The sequence below is a fragment of the Dromiciops gliroides genome, chromosome 1 (assembly GCF_019393635.1).
Source record: "Dromiciops gliroides isolate mDroGli1 chromosome 1, mDroGli1.pri, whole genome shotgun sequence".
NCBI classification, from domain to species: Eukaryota; Metazoa; Chordata; class Mammalia; order Microbiotheria; family Microbiotheriidae; genus Dromiciops; species Dromiciops gliroides.
In genome coordinates this window covers 28277819-28295485 of record NC_057861.1, presented here as the reverse complement: position 1 = coordinate 28295485, position 17667 = coordinate 28277819, and the positions used below count along the sequence as shown (strand labels likewise).

Here is a 17667-nt window from a genome sequence, read left to right as displayed (position 1 = left end):
TGGTGAGGCAATTGGGGTTAAGTGACTTGCCCAGGGTCACACAGCTAGTAAGTGTTAAGTGCCAGATTTGAACTCAGGTCCTCCTGAATCCAGGGCCAGTACTCTATCCGCTGCGCCACCTAGCTCCCCCAAGAATAGTATTTCGAGGATAGAATTTGCGGGCATTTGAAGTCAGTCTTCTCGTCCCTTCTTTAACAAGTGAAATGCCTTCCCTCCATCTTTATTGTGAGGGCTTTGGCTCATGGCCTCCTGAAATGATTTGTTCCAAGTGTCATAGGCCCAGCTTTCTTGGAGAAGTCAAGGCTTTGGGCTTCTTTGGCTCCGGTGGGCACATGGGCACCATTGTCCTCTGCTGCAGCGTTGAGGCCTCTGTGCTTGGGTGTCTAACAATGTTCTCTGTTAGCGCTGGCTGGAAAGACAAGCCTGGGCTTGGTTTGTCTGGTCCTCCTGGGCGGGGGTCTGGGGTTGGATCCCTCCTCTTTGTCCTTTTGCCCTTTGCCTCAAAGCCTCTTGACTAAGAGACCATCATTACAGTGCGTTTGAAACCTACTTCACCAGGCTATTGAGCAGGAAATGCATGACCTTGGCCTTTGTTTTCTCATACCTGCTGGGCTGGATAAGCTTCATCTGTCATTCAGTAACACAGAGGACCAATACATGTTATTAAACTCAAAACTTCCTTGGAAACTGCCAGCCTTTCCCAGTCATTTCCTTTCCTAGAGCGACGTAGCCATTTCATAGGCCATAAGATCATAGTCCTTGACCTGGAAGGGACTTCAGGGGTCACCAAGGCCACCTCCTTCCTCTTACAAATGAGGAAACTGAGGCCCAAGGAGATCCAATGACCTACCCAAGGTCACTCGGGTAGCAGGATGGAGGCTGGACTCTAGAGCCAGTGCTTTTCTCGTGGTACCGGGCTGTCTTCTAGTAGCAGTTTCTAAACAAAATTTAGTGGAGAAAGCACTGGACTGGTCATCACAGCAGCTGGTGCTGAACTAGGGCTTGGGCTTAATGATGGTCATGGTGATGGTCCCTTGTAGCTCTCAGGCTGGGAGAACATGACCTTACCATTCACTAGGTAGGTCCAGGACAAGCCATCCCTCTCCGCACCTTCACTTCCCCATCTGTAAAATGAAGTAGTTGAACTAAGTAATTTGTAAATAATTTAAATAATCCAAATAATTTAGAGCTGGCCCCTCTGGGCTCTAAAATTCTGGAGCTCTGTAGCATCCCATGATTTCTGAGAATCCTTATAGCTTATCAGAAATGTCCAGGACAGGATAGGCCTTTGGATATTGGCTCTGTGCATAGCCGGTGCCTCATGCATATTTGCCATATTTGTGCTGCATTTGCACAAGGTTGTTTCTTCGCTATTTCTGTTACTTCTTTAGGCTAGACAACCTGATCTTTAATCCAGAAAAGGCTGAGGTCCTCGCCATCCTTGACTGGGAGCTGTCCACCTTAGGAGATCCTCTCTCAGATGTTGCCTACAGCTGCCTGGCTCACTATTTGCCATCTGATTTTCCTATCATCAAAGGTATGAGCTGCTGTGGAAGGGGATCAGAGCACCTCCCCTCCCCTCCAAACAACTGTGGGAAGGAAGGTGCCTCATTGAGATTCATCTGTTTCTGGTTGGGAAATGGTGGGGAATGGCCGTAAGGGCTACAGGAAGGCATCTTAACACAGCTGGGAGGGAAGAAGGTGGCATTTGCTGGGCAAATGTGGAATCTGCAAAATAGCATCAAAAAATCCAGGTCCGTTTTCAGCCGCTGATAGTCCTGGGGGAAGATAGTGAAAATTTTCATTTCTGTCTAAGCTCTTGGTGGACATGGATTGTTTCACTTCTGCTTCCATATGTTGTGAGAAAATAATCATTAATAATGGATTTTTAGGGGGGGACACAGAGATCAGTTCCTCAGTCCTTTGTCCCCCCAACTCCAGAAAGGTCAGATTTTACCTGGGATAAACCCAAGGGAACAAAAGAAATAGAGATTCTTTTGTCCAGCTCAGTGAAGGACTGATGGGATCAAATCACACCCAGATAATGGACTTTATCTTAAGGAACTTGAGTGAAGGTCTTTCCCTGATGTCTTCCCAGAGTTCATTTTAATGCAGACCACCCTCGAGTCAATAGAGTTGAATGATACCAACCAGTTAGCTTTTATCAATGTATAATGACCCGCCTCTATCAAAAAAGGATAAAAATCGGAAGAGGCCTGAGCTTACTCGCTCGCTTGCTCTCTCTCTCTCTCTCTCTCTCTCTCTCTCTCTCTCTCTCTCTCTCGGCACACGTTCTTGGCTTAGCCCTCCCTCTTAGGACAGCATGGCCTGAGACCATGAGAAGTTAGGGAGACACATGGTCAATCCTTTGCTGATATATTATATTAATAAAATAATAATATGCTTACTGCCAAAACTGGTGCAATAGAAATTATTTATAAAACACAGTTTTAGCTTAATTTTAAGAAAACACAACCTTTAACACTTAGCACAGTGCATGGCATGTGGTAACCACTTAATAGATACTAATTGATTGACAATTGATTCATTTGGTTTGTTTGTTTTTTTAGTGAGGCAATAGGGGTTAAGTGACTTGCCCAGGGTCACACAGCTAGTAAGTGTTAAGTGTCTGAGGCTGGATTTGAACTCAGGTCCTCCTGAATCCAGGGCTGGTGCTTTATCCACTGCAGTGCCCCCTAGCTGCCCCCGGAGTAATAGTTCCTGAGTGACTTTCCAGAACTTCAAAGCAGGTTTTTGGTGATCGAGCCAATTCAGAGAATCATGGGGTGATGGGATGCTAGATTTAGATCCGGAAAAGACCTTGGGTACCATCGAGTCCAAGCCTCTCATTCTACAGCTGAGGAAACTGAGGCAGAGAGAGGTTCAGAGACTTGACCAAGATAATGCGGGTTGGATATGAGCCGAGGCCCGCCCGACTTCTCTCCATTATTCCATGATGGCTCATGGGAATCTCATTGGCTGTGGAGTCACAAATGACAGTTTTTCTTGTTTCTTAGGTCTGAGTGATTTGGATATTACCCAGCTAGGAATTCCTACTGCCGAAGAGTATTTCAGAATGTATTGCCGTCACATGGAGATCCCTGAAGCTGACAACTGGAACTTCTACATGGCCTTCTCCTTCTTCCGAGTGGCTGCCATCCTGCAGGGGGTGTACAAACGTTCACTCAGAGGTAAGGGGGTCGGGAGCAGCTAGGTGGTGCAGTGGATAGAGCACCGGCCCTGGATTCAGGAGGACCTGAGTTCAAATCTGGCCTCAGACACTTGACACTTACTAGCTGTGTGACCCTGGGCAAGTCACTTAACCCCAATTGCCTCACCAAAAAACAAAAACAAAACCAGAGGTAACGGGGTCACAGAGCTACTGAGCTGCCTTAAGGGTGTACAACAGGAACACAGGAGGTGATCTTAGAGAAGTCCCTCTGCCCTGCAGACTGACCAGACCATCCAGGGACAGGCCCTGTGCCCATACCGGAGCCCCGGGCGGCCTGGGGAAACACAGGCTGGGCGATGCTTTCTGAGAGAATTCCTGTGCCTTTCCCAGCCTGAGCTCTACAAACAAGCTAGGGCCTCCTAAGGAGGTGTGGGGAGGGAAGGAAGTGTTTGCTGAGAGTTCATTGCCTCCGCTTTAGCCTAATGGGAAAAGGAAATTTGCTGGGATTCCATCCCTGATTAACCACTTTCCTTCCTCTAAGCATTAGCGTTCTTGCCCACATTGGTCAGTGCACATGTGTCTGTGTTTGTATTCATCCCTCTGGCATGTTCACATGCATGTATGTATGTATTTTTGTGCAGTATCAGTGGACAAAAAATCCTGTGCTTTGATCCTGGGCCAGTCAATTAATCCCAGCCTCGGTTTCCTCATGTGTAAACTGAGGACAATACTAACATTTAGCTGATAGGGTTATGGTGTTTGCAGAGTACTTACACATGTTGTTTCATCCAGTCGTTGAAACAACCCTGGGGGGTGGGGGCCATTTTCAGTGTAGAAGGAGGAGGTTCAGAGGAAAAGAAAAGAAACTCAGGCTTGGAAATGCTGAGTCTGGGATACCGATGGGAAAGTCAGCTGGAGGTGTTCTCAAGACGGTTGGAGATGGGTGTCCAAGCCTCAAAACAACCATCATCTTCAGAGGGGTGACAGGTGAAGTCTTGGGAGGAACATGGCCAAAGGAGAGAACAGAGAGAGAGAGAAGAGAAAATGGCCCAGGACATTGGGACTCCCACCTTAAGGGCCTGGGAATAGTATGAGAAGCTCATGGGGACAAAAGGAAAGGCAGGAGGAGGACCAAGGTATCTGTGAAGCCAAGGGAGGAGCTGGTGGCAGGCCCAGGGCTGCTGGGGGGCGGGGAGGGGCTACAGAAGGAGTGGGTGGGGGAGCAGGAGAGGATCCTGGCTCTGCTGTAGTACCAGCAGACAAGCTGGGGAGGGGGCCTGGCTTCAAGGGGCTGGGAGGGCACGGGGGAGGAGAAATGGCAAGCGTCAGGATTGGACTGGGCTATGGGAGGAAGGAGAGATGGAGACCGGGTCTTGTCTCCTCTCAGAAGGTGAGGAGGGATCACGGCTTATTATTGGGCAGGTCCACAGGTAGACACAATTCGGTAAAGGCCCTTGGGCCTTCTTGGGCATCAGGCAAACAGAAGCCTGAGCTTGTTAGCGTCGTTTGGGGACGGACCAGTGCGAACAGTCAGGGCAGGGAGGCTTTTGCCAGAACGTTCTGAGTGGGAGGCAAACATGGAAAGGAATAAGCCCACCAGAGGAATAGAATCCACAGCAGTAAAAAGTTCCTGGGAATGCCCACTTCCTTTCTGGGTGGTGATGACTCAGAGTTTTCGAGGTCGGGCACTTTGGAGCCTGTGCTGCTTTGCCCTCATTTGCCTCACTCTTTCCCAATAACTGGGTGAAGGAGGCCACACAGGTCTTAGTCTCACTATTGAAGAAACTGATGCTCAGAGAGGTTTTGTGGCTCATCGGTGACGGCGAAGATTCGCCAAAAACTAGGTCCTTCCTATTCATGGAAATATCATTTCCCTTTTTTCTTGATTCTCTATAGTCAATGTAAAATATTAGGCTTATAATTCAACAAAATGGCTGTTGAACCCCTCAAGAGGAGGGAGGGAAACAGTCAGATGTACCCCTAGGATACTGTGTTCTGTTCCAGTGCCCTTCTAATGTGCCCCTGTGGCCTCAGGGTCCTCCTCCCTTGAATGAGGAGATTGGAGTAGGTGTTTAGGGTCCCTTCCAGCTCTAGAGCTGAGCTGTGATCCGTCATCCTCTCATCCAGCCTCTCTAGACTCCCATGATTGGACGACTTAGACCTCTGGCCAGGGATGCTCTGATTCTATCACTTTGTCATTATTACTGCGATCAATCACAGCCTCCCTGAGCCTCCTTTTAAAGGAGGGGGTTGGACTAGACAGGCTGTGAAGTCCCGACCCGCTCCAGACCCAGGATGCCTTCTTCCTAACTATTGTTAAACAGCCTTTTGCCATTCCGAGGCTCTTTGATCTTTGCCCGATAAAAGAGCCCAACAGAGTAGCCAGTGTTCATCCTGGAACCTCTGCAAGGGCAAATTCCACTGACTTGTCCCAAGTCTTGCCTAACAGGAAGTCATTCAGCCTGTTTACTAGGCTCTCTAGACCTCGCTTTATGCTAGTGTTGTTGGCCACCAGACACCATGTCTGCACAGACAAGTGTGTGTGTATGTGTGTGTGTGTGTGCACATGTGCACACCTGGCCCCTTAGACCCCAGACTCAGCTGCAGATCCCACTCATCCGACGTTGCTGGGTGGTCTTAGGTGACATCAAGCTTTACCTCTTTGCAGAGCTGTGAGGTCTGAAGTACAGGTGCCCCTTTTCCCCTCTAAGACAGCAGCTGCCATAGTAATCCATCAGACCCTTCTGCAGTCCCAGCTTTGGCCGCGCCGGGATCAGAACTGATGGAAGTAGGAGCGGTGAGCCAGAGCGAGTGACTTATTAAAAAACAAGAGACTGAGAGCTCTGAAGAGGGGAGGGGTCTAATTATAGAGAACAACATTAAGAGGCTCCTTCCTGCCCACTCCAAGAAGGGGAAAATTGCTCCTAATAAAACAGAATTCAAGCATATCTTTTCCTTAGAGGTGTCAAGTGCATCCTGGTAATGATCTAGGAAGGAAACGAATCCAGGAAGTGCAGGAAGGTTTAAACGGTTATCAGACAGTGAGGCTTCCTGCTGAGGGGCTGCAGGATTTGGCTCACGACTCACAGAGAGCGGCACAAACTAATATTACTGCATCCTGGGAATTGTACAAAGTGATGTGAGCTCTGAGGAATTCGCCGCTGACAATGATAGGAACTTGGAAGAGTGTTAAGCTCTGAGAAGATACATTTGCTGAAACAGACTTAGTAAGGGAAACAAGGTCTCTTTAGGATCCTTAACGGAGAAACTGACAAGGTGCCGCTAGGTGGCGCCATAGTGCACCGCGTGGGGGGCCTGGAGTCAGAATGAGTTCAAATCTGGCCTCAGGCACTTACTAGCTGTGGGACCCTGGGCAAGTCACTTACCCCTCTCTCTGCCTCAGTTTTCTCATCTATAAAATGAGCTGGAGAAGGAAATGGCAAACCACTCCAGTTATTGTTTGTCCTTTGTTATCGAAGAGGACCGTGACTTCTGGATGATGTCATGGCTTGCAGGGAATGGGGCTGTGCAAGGTCACCAGCCTGACTCTCTCCTCCAGAGCCATCTGGGTCCAGTGGCAAGATAGTATCAGGATTACTAGAGATGGCCCCAGATGTTTAAGGCAATTGGGCTTAAGTAACTTGCCCAGGGTCATACAGCTATTAAGTGTCTGAGGTGAGATTTGAACTTGAGTCCTCATGACTCCAAGGCCAATTCTCAATCCACTACACCACCTAGCTGCCCCAAATCACTCCAGTATCTCTACCAAGAAGACCCCAAATAGTAATGACCAACTGGAGAAGAGAGGGAAAGAGACCCTGGATTAGAAAATAATTCAAGAATGCAGTGATCACCTTCCTGATCCCATTGGAGTCAATGGGATGTGTTGTCAGAGTGTGACGATGGTTTTGGGTCTCTAACCCTTCTTGTCTTGATTTTGGTTAGGTCAGTCGAGCTCAGCCACTGCAGAACAAAGTGGGAAATTGGCTGAATTCATGTCTAACCTGGCGTGGGACTTTGCCGTCAAGGAAGGGTTTCGGATTTTCAAAAGGATACCGACTACAAGACTGTCGACGAGGTCCTACTGTCATTGGGCCCATCGGAGGCCGCTGCTCATCCCAAGTGGAGCAAGAAGTTGGGCCACATTTTCCAAGGCATCTCAGGCTGCCACCTCCAAAGGGGTCCTAATTATCTCTCCAGAGGCCCTCTCAGAACCAGTCAGGGATCTCCATCACAGGCTGGAGAGATTCATGGAAACCCACGTGTATCCCATTGAGCAAGAACTGAGAAATTACCAGATGTCAGAGGCCAGATGGACGCCACCTCCACAAATTGAAGAGCTCAAGGTAAGTGGGTCTTAATTAATAAATAGTAAAACCAAGGCAGCTAGGTGGCGCAGTGGATAAAGCACCGGCCCTGGATTCAGGAGGACCTGAGTTCAAATTTGGCCTCAGACATTTGACACCTACTAGCTGTGTGACCCTGGGCAAGTCACTTAACCCTCATTGCCTGGCAAAAAAAGAAAAGAAAAATAAATAGTAAAACCATTGCCATTGTGTTTAAGAAAATTGAATTATTATTATCTTTTGCTTTTCTGTCATTTTAGTTTACAAATATAATCCTCCCCAACCCCTTCCTAGGGAGCCATCCCTCAGAACATTAAAGTAGTTAAAACTAACTTCTCTTCTGTGCTCACTCTAATTACCTAGGGTTCACTCTTGTGATCTTGCTCTCAACTTTGTTCTAGTTCTTGTGTCTCTTGTTGCCCCAGTCCTGTTCACTTGACTGCATCTGTGTATAGGAGTTTTCTTGTACTTCTCTGAATTCTTGGCACATCCTTCCCTATGGTGGAGTACTGCTCCATACCTCATGTGCCCCGGCTGGCCTGGCCATCCCCAGTCCCTGTGCATCTATGTGGCGACCACAAAAAAAATGCCCCAGTAAAAGTTCAGGGTCTGTGGGACTTTTCACTCCCTCTTTAATCTCCTCAGTGGGTATACTCCAAGTAGCTGAATCGTGGGGTCATGTTAGTCATTTAAAAAAAATTTCTGGCATAATTTCAGATTGTTTTCCAGCATGAACATCCTAACTTTCCACTGAGCCCACATGTTCAGTGTCTCTGGCACTTCTGAACTTTTGGCTGTGCCTAATGTTAAACACCAACAGAAGTGGTCTCCAAGTGGTGTTAGAGACGTTGAACTTAACTTGAATCTTTGTCTCTGGCTCTCTCTCTCTTCTTTTTCTCTCTCTCCTTCCCTCTTTTTTCTCTCCTCCTCTATCTCTTTTTGCCTCTCTGTCTCTCCTTCCCTCTTGCTCTCCCTCTTCCCATCTGCCTCCTTTCTTCCCTCTTTCTCTCTGTTTCTCCATCCTCTTTTTCTCTCTTCTCTGTCTCTGGCTCTCCCTCCTCCCATCCCCCTCCTTTCTTCCATCTTTCTCCCTCTCTCCTCTTTTTCTCTCCTTCTCTGTCTTTTTCCTTCCCGCTTGCTTTCCCCTCTCTCCCTTCCTCCCTTTTGTTCTTCCTCTCTTTTCTATTTGTCTGTCTCTGTTTCTATCTCTCTCTCTCATCAGATACTTGAGAGACAGAAGCCCAAGGCCCCGGCTTTTTGCCTTACTAATCCTGTTGCAGTAGCCTGGACTGTGGGTAGCAAGATAAAGTTGCTTGTTTGTCCATTGTCCTCCTTCCACCAGCACAGGTCGCAGCCCTGCTCCAGCCTGGGGGATGAAGTGCTGTGGCTGGCACGGGGCGGGGTGTCTCTCTGAAGGGCCTCAGCTGGGACACACACACACACATACACACACACACACACACACACACACACACACACACACACAGAGAAAACTTCAAGCCACATTAAGATATGAGAGGAGGATTTTTGGTGGGTCGAATGAAGAAAAAGCATTTGCTAGTGTTTACTCTGTAAAGCACCACGCCCCGTGCTAGACTTAACAAACAGGAAAGAAAGGCAGGCCCTGCCTTAGTTTGTACAGGGCTTTGGAATCTTCCAAGTGGACAATGGTCCAGCGTTTTTATTTGTTGTTCCCTCCGAAGGTGCCTTTGGTCAGTGCCCTGGCAAACGTAAAATAGGGCAAGTTCTCCTGTCACTAGCACTAAAAACTTGCCATCTGCCCCTCTCTCTCCAACCCCTTACGTGCCACCCTGCCCACTTCTGCTGGCTGGCCCAGATCTCCACTCCCACTGGGTATTGTCAAAGCATCAGCCGTGGTCCACACTCTGAGGGGCAGCCCCGGGGCAGCCCATGCGTCAAAGGGAGGATCTCATTGGGAAGGAGCGCCTGGGTGTGAGTTGGATAAAGGCCGCCTTCTCTTTCCCAAGATCTGGGGCCAGTCTTGGGTCCTGCTGGGAGCACCTCAATCATCAGATTCTGCTTTTGCTTTTTTGGGGACACCGACTGGAGGGCTAGCATTAGGTGGCCAGTGCGATGGCATGGGTAGTGGTTGCAGTTGGCCTCTGCCCTCTTTTCCTTCCTGGGCCTTTGAGTTGGGGCTTTCATGGATCTGGGCTGAGTTGATCATCGTTGTTCCCTTGTGCCATTTCTGGGCAGGAAAAAGCCAAGTCTGAAGGGCTGTGGAACCTCTTCTTGCCAGTCGAGACTGACCCTGAGAAGAAGTACGGCGCAGGCCTGACCAACCTGGAATACGCCCATTTGTGTGAGCTCATGGGCAAGTCCCTATATGCCCCAGAGGTACCTACTCTCAGTCTGCAATCAATCAATCGATCCATAAACATTTGTTAAGCTCCTGCTAGGTACCAGGCACTGTAGTAAGCTCAGGGGATACAAAAAGAGGCAAAAGCCAGTCCCCGGGAAAGCGGGGGGGGGGGGGGAGGACGGGGCGTGGCAGCTAGGTGGCACAGTGGATAGAGCACCGACCCTGGATTCAGGAGGACCTGAGTTCAAATCTGGCCTCAGACACTTGACACTTACTAGCTGTGTGACCCTGGGCAAGTCACTTAACCCCAATTGCCCACCAAAAAAAAGCACTGGCAGTAAGAGGCTTGGGGAAGGCTTCCTGGAGATGAGGAGGCCAGGGAAGCCAGTAGCAGGGAGCAGCGAGACCATTCCAGGCTTGGGGGACAGTCAGAGAAAATGCCGGAACCCAGAGATGGAGGGCCTTGTTTGGACCAGGCCAGGGGCCAGTATTGTTGGATCAGAGAGTAAATGGGGGATTAAGATGTAGGAAGACAGGAAAGGTGGGAGGGGGCAGGTCACGGAGGCTTTGAAGACTGTGCAGAGCATTTTGTATTTGATCCTGAGGCAGTAGGGAGCCACTGAGGTTTACTGAGCAGGGGAGTGACATGGTCAGACTTGTGCTTTAGCAGAATCCCTTTAGTGACTGAATGAACGATGGACTGGGCTGGGAAGATACTTCGGGCTGGCAGACCCACCAGCAGCTGCTGCCATGGTCCAGGAGTGAAGAATAAGGGGCCTACACCAGGGTGGAGGGAGTGTCAGAGGAGAGGAGGGGGCACAATAGGAGATGTTGCAGAAGTGATAAGGACGAGCCTTGGCAACGGCTTGGATGTAGGGGTGAGAGATAGGGAGGCGTCCGGATGACCCTGGGTTAGAAGCCTGAGGGCCTGGGGGGGATGGTGTTGGGAAGGAGAGGGCAGTTAGTGGGAAGAGAATGAATTCTGTCTTGGACATGGTGAGTTTGATGTCTACCGGACACACAGGCCCTGATATCTGAAAGGCAGGTGGAGATGACTCGCCACCCCCGCCCCCAGTCAGAGGATCTGAGGGGATCCTGCCCCAAAACAATAGAGCCTCTGTGCTTCTTCCTCTTCAGTAGCCTGAGAGACAGAAGGTTTGTCTTAACCGTCCATGTGTTGTAAAGGCCACTAGGACCTCTTCCATCCTTATCAAGGGGAGTGCTAACCTTCTCTCCTTTCATACAACACAGAAGCTTTGTCCTTAAATTGGTCCAGATGGGTGCTTGCACTGATGTAGAGAACCAACCACTTGTTGTCTTGGCGATGGCCGGGGACACCGAGAGGTTGGGCATCTGGTCCAGGGGGCAGGGCCAGCCTGTGTCTGAGGAGGACCTGGCACCTGTGTCCCAGGGCTTTCTATCAGACTCGGCTGCCTACACGGCTCCATCTTGATGAGTCCTGATGATTGGCTTTTAGAATATAAGCCCATAAGAGTAGGGATTCTTCCCTTTAACCCCGGTGCCTAGTGCTGGGTGGAAAGCAGGATGCTCCCACTGGCCAGAGCACAGTGTCTGGCATGGCTGGATCGGGGCACAGGTGGGGCTAATGAGAGAGAGAGATGGTGGAGACAAGGAGCAGAGTTGGGCCCGGCAGAGGCTTGCTTTCCACTGGTCTCTTGTCCCTATCTTCTAGGCCAAAGGGGCAGAAAACATCGCTCTGTGATGCTGTGAGTAGCAGGTAGAAGTGTGGTGCGTGTCCTTTCCCTCTTTGCAGATCTTTAACTGCTCTGCCCCCGACACGGGGAACATGGAGCTGCTGGTGAGGTATGGGACTGAAGAGCAGAAGACCCGCTGGCTGCTTCCTTTGCTGGAGGGCAAGATCCGCTCATGCTTTGCCATGACGGAGCCCCAGGTAGAGCCTGGGGTGGGCGCCTCCCCTGCCCCCCCATTCCAGGCACCATTTCTGGCCTGGATCTTACCTCCTCTGGGGCAGATCCGAGCCCAAACCCGCTCTTCTTTAGGTTGCTTCATCGGATGCCACCAACATTGAGTCTTCGATTAGAGAGGAGCAGGGGGTCTACATCCTAAACGGTCACAAGTGGTGGATATCAGGTACCTGGCTTCACAGCCCTTCTCAAAGTGTGCCGGTGCGACTGTCTTTGTAGCAGGCCCCTCATCCCTCCCCGAGCCTTGGGCTCAGTCTGACCCTTGCAGGGAACACCAGGGCACTGTCTCCTTCCAGTCACCGAAGGGGCGCTTGAGCTACAGAACAAAAGGATGACCAGCTCTCGGCAAGCTGAAGGCAGGTGCCATTTCCCTAGGATAGTAATGAGATTCACTGGACTTGCACATGACCTTCTCTCACCTGAAGACCAGAAAGTCCAGCCACCCCTGCCACTCATTTTCCCTCTCACATCTGCTCTTGGGCATCATGCCCCCCAGCCCTCCCCATCACAGCTCAGCCGGCTCTGCCCCTTGGGCCCTCCCTGCCGTGGTGACTGTCGGAGCCCCCCGTGACATTCTGGGTAAAACACTTGTATGACTCGGGATTCATTCCTCACGGGGACAGAGAGGAAGCCGAGCCTGCTTCTGATGATGGGCGAGTCTGCACGGGCTCCATCTGCTCCCTCATTCTTAGCTCGTTCCTGTAGGAACGAGGCTGCAGCAAGGCCTGATGGGCTTGGCGTCAGTCGGTCGGCTTCTCTCTCTCTCTTTTCCTGGCAGGAATCCTGGATCCCCGTTGCCAGCTCTGTGTGTTTATGGGAAAAACAGACCCACACGCCCCTCGCCACCAGCAACAGTCTGTGCTCTTGGTTCCCATGGATACCCCGGGGATCAAAGTCATCAGACCACTGAGCCTCTATGGGCTGGAAGATCCTCCAGGTGAAAGCATGGGCACCTCCCTGGGGTCTCAGCCACAGACACCGGCTTTGGCCCTTCATGCGGGGCTCTCGCCTGGGATCTCCCCAGGGCTGCTTTGCTCAGTAGCACAGTCCTGACTAACACTTGGAGCTCTGTGACCCAGGATAGGGGGGGGGCCCTCATCCCTGAGACCTCAGCTGCGACAAGGGGAGAAGGATGGCAGTTGTTGTGAGGATCAGATATGGGGATACACAGATGCCACTTTACGAGCCCTCAAGTGTTGTTGTTGTGGTGGTGGTGGTGGTGGTGGTGGTGGTGGTGGTGGTGGTTTCATTCTGGCCACTAGGTGGCGGCATAGTGCACAGAGCACTATGATTTTTTTCCTGAGTTCAAATCCAACCTCAGACACTTGCTAGCTGTGTGACCCTGGGCAAGTCACTTCACCTCTATTTACCTCCGTTTCCTCATCTGTAAAATGATCTGGAGAAGGAAATGATAAACCACTCCAGGATCTTTTCCAAGAAAACCCCAAATAGGGTCACAAAGATTTGTATGTGACTGAATACTAGATTTTTAGACATTGTTATCATTAGTATCATCACCATTATTGTTGTTGTTATCATTATTACCATCATCTTCACCATTATTATTATCACTAGTACCATCGCCATCATTATCATTCTTCTCCTTCACCACTGTGCACTTATGTATAGAATTCACACATGCAGACCCCCACCACTCAGTCTAATCTCAGGAAGATTTCCCAGGGTCACTTCTGGGCTCCTCCTCTTCTCCACCACATACTTTCCCCACAAGAGAAGTGTCTGGTGCAGAGAGGAGCTTCCATGGGCTCGAGGAAGGCTGTGGGGTACCACCCATTGCCTCCAAATCTCAGTGTGGAGAACCTTGCCTTAGTGGGTTGGATGCTGTATTGGGGCTTGTCATGTGATGCTGTTTTTCTTAGCTAAAGATGTCATACTTTTATTGCCTTCGTGGGTTGACCCTGCTTTGCGGTCCAGATGCTTCAGCAAAGTGACCATTTGAATCCACCTGGTCACTTACTACCTGGGTAATTGTGGTCAGTTCACCTCTCTAGGCCTCACTTTCCTCATTTGTAAAATGAAGGTCTTAGGGATAAAAGGCACCAGAGTCCTTTGGTCTAATTGATTCTCTGATCTTGAGTTACTGGGTTTTTACTTGGAGACATCTGCCCGCCCCCTTTAGTTGTTCTCTTAGTTTTCGGCTTCAGTAAAAGCAGAATTAACCATCCCCACGAGGTGGCCAAAGCAGCGAAAGAAATTAGAAAGGCCATAAAACCAGCTAGAATGATCCCTGTCCCCCATCACCTTCGTCTAAGAAGCTGTGGGCCTGTTAGGTTCCCTTTCTGTCTCTGCAGGCGGTCATGGGGAGGTCCTGTTTGAGAATGTGCAGGTGCCCAAGGATCACATGGTGCTGGGTCCAGGCCGAGGCTTTGAAATCGCCCAGGGCAGGCTGGGCCCCGGGAGGATCCACCACTGCATGCGGCTGATTGGGTACTCAGAGAGGACGCTGACTCTGATGAAGGAGCGGGTGAGTGGAACCCCTTCTGCTCCACGGATTCCTTGAGAATCAGCGGAGGAGGCACCAGAGAGATGTCTGGGGCTTGGCCCCACGTTGGATACCAGGCCTCAGCTGGACACCTGGGACAGAGAGACTGTGCCTCCTTCCCTTTCCTTTGTGCCCCACAGGACAGGCCCTGGCTCTGATGAGGCCGAGGGGGCCAGGGGCTCCCCCACCTTATTCCTGGAGCCGCAGCCAGATTAGCCCCTTGACCCCCCCCCCCCCGCCCCAACAAGCCCATGCTGCTCCTGCTCCCAGTGCCTGGGCTGTGCAGCCCTCCCTGATTTCCTCCTACCCCTGCTGGGCCTGGAGCCCAGGACTAGGAATCCCTCTGGTGCCAGCTGGAAGCCTGAAGCTGAAGGGTGAGCTGTTGGGTGAGCCCCCTTGCCAGGAACAAGAGTTCAGATCATTGGCATCACTCTCTCAGAGGAAGCCAGCTCCGGAGACCCAGTGAGCCTCTTACCAGTGAGCCCGTACAGGGAAGGGTGGAAGGATTCATCTGCGGGTGTCACCGGTGCCACTCATGTCTCTACCACCACCTCCCCATGTCGTTTCCGGATCTTCACCATGACTAGCTCAGATTGACCCAACTGCTCAAGTTTTTCCCAACATACAGGAAATCCCTAACTCCCTAACTCTGTGTACCCCCCGACCAGGTGCACGTTTTTGTGTTCCCAGCCCCCACACCCCCTCCCCGTGCTCAGAACACAGAACAAGAGAGGATTCTAGACTGTCAGAGCTGGAAGGGACTTGGGCGGGCATGGAGGCCTGTCCACCCCTCCGCCAGCTGAAGAAACCAGAGCCCAGATCAGGAAGGAGCTTGCCCAGGGTTATATAACTACCCAGCAGCAGTGCCAGTGTCTGGCAAGGAGGCTGAGGGGGCTGATAAAAAGGATTCCGGCTTGGCATCAGAGGGCTGGAATGAATGAAATCCTGGGTCTGCCACTTACTCTTCTGTGCCCTTGAGCAGGGCACACTTGGGCCTCAGGCCCCTCCTCTGTGAAATGGGGGCCTCCGCGGTCCCTTCTAGCTCTGAATCTATTGAGGATGCCATGTTTCTGGTCCAGGGTTCCTTCCACAGGCCCATGAGGCCTTTCTTCACAGCTCCCAGGATCTCTAAACGGTTTTTTTAGGATGAAGCTGCCACTCGAGTGACAGCCTCGACTGACCAATCAGCCTGGAGGTCGGGCCTCTGAGTGCGGCATTGGGCATTAGTAGGTTGTACATCTCTCACACACACACACACACACACACACACACACACACACACACACACACGCGCGCGCGCGCACACACACGCACACACACGCACACCACTTCCCCCCTCCCCCCCCCCCCATACAGAGCATGTTTGGTGTCACTCTGCTCCCATCCAAGCTCAGACCCAGGCCCCTGAGCTCTTCCCTACTTCCCCTCTCAGCATCATTTTTAAAAAGAGCTGAGCTAATGTGGAGGTGGGGCCAAGGCTCTCCCTCCCCTCAGTGTGAGCAGACACATTGCTCTTCTCTGTTCCCAACCTAGTTTGGCCGCCTGTGTGTTAGGAGACCGCTGCTGTGTTCTTGCCTTCAGGTGGCAGGGCCAAAAGCGGGGGACAGTGCTGTGCCCCATAAGTCACCGGCCCCTCCCAGAGTGCCTTAGGCCAGCATCCATGGCAGAATTGAAAACGGGCGTGGCTCTCCTGCTTGTGGGCCTAGTGTGCCTCCCTCTTTTGGTGTCCCTGCCCTGCTTGCTCAGTGCATGCCCCATCTCCAGTCTTGCCATCTCCCTTGGTCCATGAGAGGTTAGAATATGTCCCTGGATGAACATTCATCAAGGCCTTGGGTCCCTGTGTCACAGGTGAAGTCTCGAGTGGCATTTGGGAAGCCTCTGGCAGAGCAGGGCACAATTTTGGCTGACATTGCCCGGTCCCGGGCTGATATTGATCAGGCTAGACTCCTCGTGCTGAAGGCTGCCCATCTCATGGATGTAGCAGGAAACAAGGTGCGTGCCTCCAGACTGTGGGGACAAGATGCAGTTTACATTGCCAAGAGCAGGTTCCTTTAGACCAGAGTGGGGTCTCTGGGAAAGGACAGGTGGGTTTCTTCTCTAAAAGTTAATATCTAAGGGGCGGCTAGGTGGCACAGAGGATAAAGCACCAGCCCTGGATTCAGGAGGACCTGAGTTCAAATCCGGCCTCAGACACTTGACACTTACTAGCGGTGTGACCCTGGGCAAGTCACTTAACCCCAATTGCCCTGCAAAAAAAAAACAAAATCAGCTCATGTAGAAGTCAATATCTAATCTAATGGAGTGATTCTGATGGGCCAGGGCTTTGGACTGAATCCAAGATAGAATTTAATGGGGATACAAATACAGTCATATACTTGGGCACAAAAGAATCAAGTCCACCCATATAAGAATGGTGAGGCGTGGTTAGTTAGCAGTAGTTCCAAAAAAGCTCTGGGGGTTTCAGTGGATCACAAGCTCAATATGAGGCTGCCTTCCAAGGGGCCCAGCTTCTAGGACCAGAAGAGAAATGAGAGCCCCACTGTCCTCTGCCTTGTCACGCCTCAGCTGTGGCACTGTGCTCCATTCTGGGCACCGTGGTGTGAGGGAGCTACTGAAAGGCCGATCCCGCCTCTCCCTGAGTCAGTCTGATCTTTCTAGCTCAGCTGCTGTGGTTTCCAGGATTCTGCCTCCTGGGCACTCACCGCTCCATCCTTGGTTTTCCTTGCCTTGTCCAGGCAGCCGCGTTAGACATTGCCATGATCAAAATGGTGGCTCCGACCATGGCCCAGCGCGTGATTGACCGCGCTATCCAGGTGAGTGTGGCACGTAGAGGACTGGCTCATGGGCCTAGACCTGTGATAGTCAGGCTTTAAAAGCACAAGGGAAGGGAAGTCTTTGATTCTTTCCCCTTCGCTGTGCCCCAGATCATTGGGGCATAATTCTAGGTCACAGACTGAGAGCTAAAAGGCTTCCTACCCAAGAGCACGTATCCCCTTCACACGTGTCCAGGCTGGTGAACGGTAGAATTCTTTCCCAAATCTAAGGCTCCCCACTCCCAGCCCCAGCCTGGGAAAGAGCGTTTTCCTTGGGGACATTTTATCCTGCGGGGCTGCTCAGTGAAGGAAGTACCAGATAATGACAAAGCTGTTGGGGCCCCTCCCAGTCTCCATCCCAGACTTTTATCACTGGGATTCACCAGAGACACTGTCTTTGGTGTCCTGGGCTTCAGGCAAAGGACCTCAGGTCCAGCTGCTGCTCTGCCCGTTGCTGACCCCGTTTGGCCCCTGTGTGTAGGCCTCAGTTTGCTCCTGTGTCACACGAGGATGTTGGCAGGTCCCGACAGCCCCAGGTTGGATGGCAGTGAGCCCCTTGGGGAG

The 17667-nt window shown here is 51.2% G+C and overlaps 1 protein-coding gene and 1 pseudogene across 2 annotated transcripts in view; one reads left to right on the top strand and one right to left on the bottom strand.

Annotated features, from left to right (window-relative positions):
* ACAD10 (acyl-CoA dehydrogenase family member 10) overlaps positions 1-17667 on the top strand; it is a 51187-nt gene that overhangs the window by 32663 nt on the left and 857 nt on the right. Inside the window, exons 12-21 of one of the 2 annotated variants that reach the window (XM_043978134.1) lie at positions 1392-1537; positions 3018-3191; positions 7118-7518; positions 9736-9876; positions 11616-11753; positions 11863-11953; positions 12566-12724; positions 14100-14272; positions 16139-16282; positions 17026-17103. In XM_043978134.1, coding sequence (XP_043834069.1) covers positions 1392-1537; positions 3018-3191; positions 7118-7518; positions 9736-9876; positions 11616-11753; positions 11863-11953; positions 12566-12724; positions 14100-14272; positions 16139-16282; positions 17026-17103 — 1645 coding nt within the window. Of the gene's footprint in view, positions 1-1391; positions 1538-3017; positions 3192-7117; positions 7519-9735; positions 9877-11615; positions 11754-11862; positions 11954-12565; positions 12725-14078; positions 14273-16138; positions 16283-17025; positions 17104-17667 lie in introns of both variants that reach the window. The other variant, XM_043978133.1, reaches the window with a different exon arrangement.
* On the bottom strand, positions 10986-11090 carry LOC122737829 (annotated as a pseudogene).